This window comes from Saccostrea echinata, unplaced genomic scaffold (assembly GCF_033153115.1).
Source record: "Saccostrea echinata isolate AGI-Se365-2 ecotype Australia unplaced genomic scaffold, CSIRO_AGI_Sech_v1 ptg000047l, whole genome shotgun sequence".
In the NCBI taxonomy this organism is placed as follows: domain Eukaryota; kingdom Metazoa; phylum Mollusca; class Bivalvia; order Ostreida; family Ostreidae; genus Saccostrea; species Saccostrea echinata.
In genome coordinates, this window is record NW_026889796.1 from 11,207,353 (window position 1) to 11,217,589 (window position 10,237).

A 10,237-nucleotide genomic window follows, 5' to 3' on the forward strand; every position below is an offset into this window, starting at 1 on the left:
AACTTGATCCACATTTGTCACTTCGTAGATGTATCAATGGTACACTCGATTTGTTCTACGGTAACACCCCTGGTAGAGCAACTCTTAAGAGTTGGTCAACTTCAAGTCTATGAAGTATCTTTATTTTCAGTGCTCTCGTTAAAACATTTTGAGTGATAAAGCCAAACATCAATTTTTCATAACATGTTTTTTTAAATGGTAGATATCACAGTTTCACATTTCTTTAACACAGTGAAGATTTTAAGAATCAAAATAAATAAAAACAACAGACCGTATTAGAGGGTTGAGCAAGTCTACACTCTCATACGAAGTATATCAAATGCGTATTCACTTAAAAAGTTACCCTATCTTTCATTTTGTTATTAAAAATATTGTTGTTTTTCAATTTTGTAGGAATAAGAGACAGTTGATGAAAAGCAAGAGGAGATGCAAATACTGAAAGATGAATAACCAGCTTATCATTGAAGCCAAGTCTTTGGTACATGTAGTAAAAATATTATCAAAAGTGCTAAGTCTTGTTGCAACCCTCATTGTAATTAATATGTTGATGTTGCAACCATTAGGGGGAGCACAGATGCCCATTCAGTTGTAACTTAGATCCACCTCTTCAAACAGCACGAGACATTTGAAACGTCTAGACTGTGACATCACATGAAGTTACCTGTTAGTTTCATTACCAAAATTTCTGAAAGTCTGAAAAGTGGAAATTTAAATAAAGAATGTTGAATTTACTAATTCATCTGCAATATCAATTAAATCAAGGTCAGAGCATTCGCCAATGGCATTCGCTCTGCATTGTGGGTCTCAAGGTAACTGCAAAAAAAGAATTCACTTGGATTAATGTGCAAAGTCCGAATTTTCTCTGATAAACCCAGGCACTGTTGTTAGAGCTCACTACACTCACTATTAAAACTTAAAAAGAATTGCAATTCATGCAAAAAAATACCCATCACGTAAAAATAATACCCCTAGTGTAAAATTTTTACATGAAATGTGTTCATCGTTTTCACATGAGATTTGTTTGATGGTATGCTGTTGAAATTAAGAAAGGTCATGTATACATTTATGTCTCACTACTTGTGCTTTGATGTTCTATGAATCATAGATAAGGTGACTTTTTTTTTACCATTTCAGTTTTGATATTTTCTCATTGACATATTTTTTGGATTTAATTTTTTATAGAAAAAAAACTAGGTACAAAATTTATCTATAACTGTTGACATTTTATGTAAAGTCATTAGGGAAAACTATATGAAGCAATTTTATTCTTTAAATACAGAAGATAACACTTGTAGTTAGCTATGTTTCTGTTTGTTTCAGTGTGAGCGTCTGCAGGGAAACAATTATGAGGTACTTATACTTGGTGCCCACAAGCTGGAGGCCTCCAAATCCTTCTTGGAGGGCACACCACTGGGACGACAGTTTGTGGAGAGCAGTGTTTCCTTGTTAAACAAATTCACCAGTTTCTGCTATGAAGGTAATTGAAAATATAAGCAAGTTTAAATTTAGTGAAGATGAATTTGATATACATGTACTTTTAATTTTTCACAAGATTTAGGGGCCCATGGAAATAACTTGCAGTAAAAGTCTCTTTCCAAATAATGTGTTTTTCTGCCTGTCCTTTCTTCTAATGCTTCTTTACCGTTCAAATTTAGTATGTTGCTTCAGCAGCTACACGTAGTAAAGATACATTCTGATATATTATGTATCCCCATTGATTTTATATATATAACAGAATGGAGTCTGTGTGTAATTTTCGAAATAGTTAAGAAAAAGGAAGTTATACATGTAGCTCTTAGTAAATGAAGTTGCTGCTCTTTTTACATGAAATTACCTCTCTTTGTAAATTTATAGAATTACAATTTCCACAGGTCTCAAAATAAAAATGTTTACGAGAATTTTGCCATTACTATCCCAAATACTGATGATTTTGTATCAAAACATTTTTTTTTTCCATATTAAAGAAAACACGTAACTTCTTTCCCAAAGAGCAGCATGTATACATTTATAAGTATTAAAAAAAAAGGACTATGCATAAGATTCTTTCATTTCTTTTCTGTCAAATTTAAGTATATGCATTTACTTATTGAATACAATCTGATTTTTTTAGTACCTTAAGAAAGCAGTTTCAAAGGTCCTTTCACAATTAAATAATTAACAGGTACATCTACAGCAACAGAAAAACCCAGACCTGAGTCACAGGCCTCAAAAGGAAATATTGTTTATGGAAACATCTGTATCAAGCAAGAGGTTGAAGGTAAAAGAAAAAAATGAGAAAAATTGACCCTTTTTGGTATAGGGTCCTTTACCATTTAATTTGGGAATATAAAATTGAAGAAAAAAAAAAAGGTAAAATTTAGATATATTGTTGTCTAGTATTAAGTTTTACTGTAAAATATAAAGTTAGATTGAAGGCTTATTTCCTATCCACATATTTATGAAACATTGTAATCTCAAAATTCAAGTTTCTTTAAATATAAAAAGCACTGAAAAATTCAATCTGCTTATCATTTGGTAATGATTACCAATATTTTGAGAAAAAAAAGTCAGTTTAAATGGGGACAGGGTCCTTTTACCTGACCTGGATGCAAGGGTTGTTAAGCCCTATTAGATGGAGTTTTTAAAAAAGTGAAAAGAAAATTGTTTTCCTGAATTACTATAAGTCCTTTATGCCTCCCCCAAAATTGTTTTTTAACATTTAAGAAGGGATTTTTTTGACATGATTTATTTCTAAATATTTCAATATGTTGATAAATGTCCTATCAAAGTTTTTTTTTTTTTTCCTTGTATTGCTGATTAGCAAAGTATTTGTTTTTTAAAAAAATTTGATATGCAACTGAATTATACATTCATACTAGCATTTTAATGATCTCTGTCAAACATTTTTTTTCACTGTATTTAGTACTTACAAGTACCCATACATGTTAGTTAAACTTAAACCATGAATCACCAAAAATATTGCAACGTGTCCTGTGTGCACATTTATTTAAAATGACCAAATGCATCCATATCTTGACCCAGTAAGGTAAATTTTATACTTCAGATGACTTTGAGCCTCCATCAGAGGTACCAGAACCTCCCGCTGTATTTGGACGACATGGACGTAAAATTAAAGCTCCAAAATGGAAGGAGGATTACTTCTCACCCAAGGCAACTAAAAGGGCTCAGAAAACAGAAGAGGAGGGTGCGTCACCAAAAAAACGTGAGCATACAGTAAAACTCACTCATTATGAACTCACTTATTAGGAAGTCTTCCTTTAATTTTTTACCAATCCCGTAGAAGACATTTCACAATGTTTATTCTATGGTTACAAAGAATCTCAGCTAATAAGGAAGCAAATCTTCGATGTCTCAGTGTCTTCCTTGTAAAAAGAAAGTTTTACTATGCACATAAATGATGTGCAGAACATGAATATTGCATGATTTACAATATAAAAAGAAATGGTATGTCAGAATTATTTTTCCTAGTAAATTGTACACATGATATTTGAGTACACCTTACATACATGTATGAATATATGTATCAAAACATGGGAAAACTCATTAAAAATATTTTAAGGAAAGGACAATAAGCGAACTGTAGCTATAAAAAATAAATTACCTGGTTATTGTATAGAATTTTCATTCATGGAAATACTTTGCATCTATGATACCTATGATTTGGATGTTAAATATATTTTCCATTGTCTAAAATGTTGTTTTAATGATTAATAATTTTGAACTTCAAAGGTATGAAGGCAAATAATTCAGATCCAAAGATGCAAAGTCAAACCAAAGAATCTTCCAAAATAGATGGGAAACTTAGTTCCCAAAGAAAGAACCAAACTGAAAAAGCAAAATCGCCTATAGCAAAACCATTGGAAAGGAAACAGAAGGAAATACACAAAGTTACAGAGAAGGTATTGGAAAACACAAAGCAGACATCGGAAATTTCGAAACTATACATGGCCTACTCATGTAGTGTTTGTAACAAAATATTTAGCAGTCAAGATGATGTTGACAAACACGAAAAAACACATGAGGTTAAGAACTCTTGTCAGTTATGTTCAGAAGTATTGCAAAGTGTCGAGGATCTCTTTTTCCATTTACATAAGCAGCACAGTGACAATTTTTGCTTTTGGTGCAATATTTTCAAGGATAATACAACAGAGATGGAAATGCATAAAGCAAACTGCACAACAGAGGGAGACTTCAAAAGAAAATGCCATTTTTGCGTAAAAGAATGGCATTCAAGAAATGAATTTGAAGACCATGTTATAAACTGGCATGGGCCAAAAGATCAGAAGTGTTCTCAATGTGAAATAAGTTTTTCCTCCCCATTAGCTTTAAGTGACCATGAGAGGGAACATAAATTAACAAAGGAAAATTACTGTGTAGAGTGCAAGAGAGATTTTTCTTCTTCACAAGACTTCCTTGATCATGTTTTGAAAAACCATATATCTGTCTCCTCTGATACTGCTAATGATTCTAAGCCAGAGGCAGATGAAGGTTCAACAGTAGATAAAAATATTGCTGAAATCAAGGGAAGTAGTGTTAGAAGTGCTGAAAATGTTGAGGTCAATACCAGTGATTTGTCTGAAGAAAAGGAGAATGATTTTATGTCTGATGAAAACTTTGGTGGTGATGATGATGATGATGATGATTATGTTGTTGATGATGGCGATGATGAAGATGATGAACAAGATATGCAGTCCACTCCATCAGGAAACCAATTGAAGGTTACTATAAAGAAAAAGAAGAAAGAAGGTTCAAAACTTACTCCAAAATCTAGAAAAAAGTCATTCCCCTGTACAATTTGTAAGAAAACTTTTAGCAGGCTCTATTTAATGCAAAAGCATGTGAAAACTCATGAAAAAGTTTATCTTTATGTAGAATGTAGGCTTTGCAAAGAAACATTCAGTAACAAATACTTGGAACTGAAGCACTTGTTAGCAAACCATAAGGAAATTTTCTGCCTCTGGTGTGATGCAACTTTTAAAGATGAAGCCGAGAAGAAAGCACACGACAATGCCTGTCCTTCCCCAGATGAAAATTCTAGGAAAAAGTGTCATGTTTGTTCCAAGCACTTGGCAAGCAAACTGAATTTTGAGAACCATTTCTTCACCATTCACTGTGGAGATTTTAAATGTCAAATTTGTGGTCATATCGCTGTCTCAAAGTACATGTTTGACCGTCACATGTGCTCACATGGGGAAGGTGAAAAGATGGAGTGTCCAGAATGCTCAAAGATGTTTACACGAAAAGAACACCTTGATAAACATTTGAGACAGGTACATAAAGTGACAAAGCCAAAAGTAGTGAAGGAAATTTTTCCATGTGAATGCCAAGTGTGCCAGGCAGGATTTCACTCTCGAACAGAGCTTGCTGATCATATAAAGGTATCCCATATGGCTGAAATTGATGAAAAAATTATTGACAATCCCAAGTTTACCATCAACTTCCATGAAGATCATTTCATTTGTAAGAAGTGTGGTAAAAGTTCCACAAATGAAGATGAACTGGCAATTCACATGGCAAGTCATCTAGGCATTATGAATAAAAATGACACTTTCATTTGTGATATATGCGGGGAGACGTTTCACAAAAAAAATCTGTTTACAGCTCACAGGGCTCGACATACAAATATCAAGGCATTTCCTTGTACAAAGTGCAATAAAAAGTTTCACGTCAGGTCTTCACTGGAGTCCCATCTGCAGACACATAGAACCTATCGCGATTTCGTGTGTCATATCTGTGGCAATGCTTTCAAAAGTCGTCCTAGTTTAAGGATGCATGCAAAGAGACACGATATGGATCGATGCCATGTGTGCAAGTATTGCAATAGAACATTTCGGTGTTATGATGGCCTTAAGTATCACTGGGTGGTTTATCATCCCGAAGAAGTCAAAAAGAGAAAATTGACAGTTTTTCCGTGTTCCTATTGTGACAAGGTTCTTGCCACTAAAACCCAGCATGCTAGACACATGGCTAAGCATGGAGTAGAGAAGAATCACAGATGTGAATTTTGCAACAACATGTATTGCACTGTTGCCCAGTTGAATGCCCACATTAAAAACACTCACGAACAAAACCGAAATATTTACTGTTCTGCATGTGACCTCTATTTTCTCATTCCATCAAAAATGCTAAGACACATGAAATCTCATAAGCACAATGAGAACTGTGCGAAGAAAGGAATTCATCCAAGTGCTTTCTACGAACTTCTTGCAAATATGGAAAAGGACATGGTAGAATCTGTTGATCTTCAACAGTACAGAGCAGCCAAAAGCAGCACAAAATACCGAAAACTTTACAAGTCAATGGGTGGATTAAGGAAGGATTTAGAAGTGGAAAATAATACAGATCTCATGGGCATGCTACAGAATGAAGAGACAGTGACCATAGATCTTTCTAACGTCCAGTACATTGATAACTTGCCAAAAGAAGTTCTAGAAGAGGTGGAGATTTCTGATCAAAATCTGAAGCCAAACACTGAGGTATTTGTGGTTTATGATCAGGGGCCTGAGTCTAGTGGACAAAATCCCAGAAATATGAGTTTAGACGCCCAAGCTGTGGAGACTCTGCAGTCCATATTGAATCTCAGCAATCAGCATTAATTGACCAGCCTAAACATATTTATTGAACTTGATACTCTTGGTGGATCTTGAATTATTACGGTTTAAAATTTCTTTAAAAAACACTTTAAAACCATTATTGTGATGCACAATTCTAAATATATTTGTATGAATATGTATGTATTTATGTACATTCCTGGATCAAAAGAAGTGACATAATTGCTATAGTTCAGGAAATTTGATAACATTCATCAATTGATATAAATTAGTACTGTATCATATGTAAAACTTTAATCCGTTGTTCAAAATCCACTGTGTCTATTAATTGTGTATACTTTTTGACCTCTCTAAATTTAAGAATATGTTCAAATTGTTGACTTTAAGGACATAGTTAGAACATAAGAAGATAGATTTTTTTTGTACAGTCTTAAAAATTTATATGGAAGCATTCTCATGTATAAAAATTTCATATTATTAGAACTGTAGCGAAGATATACCACAATTATGATATCTGTCCAAACTTTTTAAATTTCTCTCTTTAAAACATTGTCATAGATAGAGTTTGACTGAGTAACATTCTTTGGCCATGCCTGTGTTGAGGCTTGAGCGGACAGTTTGATTGAGTAACATTGATTTCTTGGGCCCTCCTGCATTGAGCAGACTTTATTTGATACTCATTCATGTCGATACCCGTATTTTTTGGATAATTTCTTGTTCATCATTAAATGTTCATACTGAACTTTTTGAGAGTGTTCAAGGTTACATTTATTTACAAGTTTTCAGAAATGAATTACTCACAGTCTACATGTATATATTTTTTTGGCCTAAGATCTACGTTTTAAATGGTTCAGCTGTTTATTGAACATAGGAAAAAGATTGTGTAACTTGTCATTGTTTTAAGAATACATATCACAAACAAAATTTGATGCACGGTTTGATATATATTTTTTGACTGATTTTGAATGGAAATGACAGAAATAATCAATCCCTAAAATATAAAGAAATCGTAAGTTTTCTGTGGTGCTTAGATATGTGACTTTGTATCGTTTTCTATGTAATTCTATACAAAATTTTGCACATATTTTGACATTGTAACAAAATATTACAAAATTCTACCACTTTACTTGGAAAATATCATTCAGGTTATCTTTTTGAATATTAATTGTTGGTTTATGAAAAAAATTTGTGTTAACTATCCTTAACATAATTGAAAATTTGAACAGAAGTACATGCATTTGGAGATAAACGTGTTGCATTGGGTCTGTACTGAAATTTACGCGACCTTATATTAATTAAAGACAGAGATATTTGGGCTTCAGAGATATTGGGCTTTGAAAGGACATAACGGTATATTTGTATTTCTTGGATTCACAGTTGCACACCTATTGTCTTGCTTTGTCAGATTATACATAATTTTTCAATGTATCTGATAGGATTTTAATGAATTTGTTCAAAAATCTGCATATACATGTACTTGACAGTTGTATTCAACGATATTATGCAAAGTGTTCCAAGTATTTCCAGTTCAGTAAATTAAAAGTTACTTTCTCAATATGTTTTTGTTACAAAGATTTCATAAATACTTATTGTCGAAAGACATTAAAGGACACACATGTACGCAACGTGATTTTGAACTTTATTTACTTATTCCCTATATAATTTAAAATTTACAAGAATTGAAGGACCATGATGCTTTGTAATGCAGTACACCTCTGAGTCAAATATTGAGGAAATACCAGCTAAAAATATACACGTGTTTCTGTTAATTTTCCATTAAGAACACAAGGATTTTAAGGATTTTCATCATTTGATATCTGTTTAAAACTCTTGGTAATGTATGTTGATTCATCTGATGGTACCATGATTTTAAATTAAGGATATATTGGAAAATTAGCAGTGGGAAAGTTCATTGTAAAGTACACATTCATGTACGTTGCGTATGACCTTAAGGACAGATGATACAAACAAAAAATGGATACCTGGATTGGTAAGTATTTTTTGACCCATTGTGGTTGTAAATGATTAGAAAAATAAATTTTCTAAAGTATTAACTTAAAGAAATTGTAATTTTTCTACGATGTTCAAAATTCCACCTTTCTGCAGCCTTCCTTATTAATGTATGCAACTTTTTGTCGCTTTAAATCCAGTTATTATGAAATTTGAATGAAATGTAAAAATCTATACGGTTGAACTTATTCTTTTACTAATAGAAAGTTGACCTAAATTGTTAATTTCAAGATTTTTGATAAAAGTTTGTATCATCTCTCACAAGTGACACATGATTGTAATCATTCATACCTGAATGGATTTCTGAAAATGGCATGGTCCTTATGCGTACGCATTGATTTCCTTCCATTTATGTAAAACTCGGTCTGTAGATTCGTCAACAAACGAGAAGACAGTTACAAATGTATTTCCAAATTCTAAAAAAGACTTCTCTTTTACCCATGAGATCTGAAGGTTTTCAATTTTGTGATTTTTGGAATAACCTTAAGGAAGGATCTTCTCATACTTTGTATTTATTGTATTAAATTCGTAACATTTTCACGCACACAAAAAAGACAATATAACTAAGTGATGATATCAACCAGTTAAAATTGACCATCTTATTTTACACTTCCACAAACGAAGTTTGGGGGTATTTAGAAATCACCTTGTCCGTCTTTCCGTGCAATCTTGCCCGGGTTATACATGGTACAAAGATTGTTCATGGCATGAGGGGGTGTTGTGATCTTGATCCTAAGTTATCCCAGCAAGTCTAAGGTCACTGGTAGAAAAAGTACAAAATTTGTGTCCTGTCTACAACTTCCTAATGGAGAAACGCTGAAAGTTCATATTTTACACAAATATTGCTTATGACTGAAGGTTTGTAATGATTTTGACCCGGATTATTTGAATAAGTTCAAGGTCACTTTTAGAAAAATTATGCAATTCCTTTCCTGACGATATCGTGCAGTGGAGAACATATATTTAGAGGCTCATGCTTATCAGAAATATAGAATGTGAACTGAGGATATTTTTGACCTTGGCCTTAGGTCATTCCAGCAAGTTCAAGGTCATGGGCAGAAAAAAATTATTATTTGTGTCGAGGTTACCGGTAGAAAAAATATTCTTTCCGATTTACGGCTTTATAATGGAGAAACAATAGAAGTTTATATTTTACACAAAGATTGCTTATGATCTGAAGGTGTTTCATGATCTTGACCAAAGGTCATTTGACCAAATTCAAGATCACTTCAGAAAAATCATTTATCATAATATAATTTTTGTCCTGACCATATTTTGTAATGGAGAACATTAGAGGCTCATACTTGCACAAATATTTCATGTGAACTGAAGATAAGTATTGATATTGACCCTACATGTAGGTCATTCCAGCAAGTTCAAGATCACTGGCAGAAAAAGTATATTAGTCATGTCTGGTCTATAACAATCAAATGGAGTTTTACTGGAAGTTGAAATATTGTGCTGTTTCCGTTGTAACGACGAAAAGTGACCCCTGTAGAATATTGACCGGGAAAAGTGACCCCCGGTCAATATTCTACTGCAAGAAGGGTCATTTTTCGACCGTAGAAAACCCTTCCAGGCCGGTAATTTGACGACTCCACACACGTTGAAAAATGACCCCCATAGAAATCTGACCCCTATTTTTTAACTATATCTTATAATACAAGTAAAACTTA

The 10,237-nt window shown here is 33.0% G+C and overlaps 1 protein-coding gene across 1 annotated transcript; it reads left to right on the forward strand.

Moving 5' to 3' along the window:
* The first annotated feature begins 393 nt into the window (after positions 1–393).
* On the forward strand, positions 394–8,108 carry LOC133202368 (zinc finger protein 836-like). The gene is made up of 5 exons (XM_061338183.1): positions 394–478; positions 1,321–1,477; positions 2,162–2,257; positions 3,044–3,202; positions 3,730–8,108. Exons 1-5 carry the CDS (start codon positions 443–445, stop codon positions 6,594–6,596), a joined length of 3,315 nt encoding a protein of 1,104 aa, XP_061194167.1. The 5' UTR covers positions 394–442; the 3' UTR covers positions 6,597–8,108.
* The last annotated feature ends 2,129 nt before the right edge of the window (positions 8,109–10,237 follow it).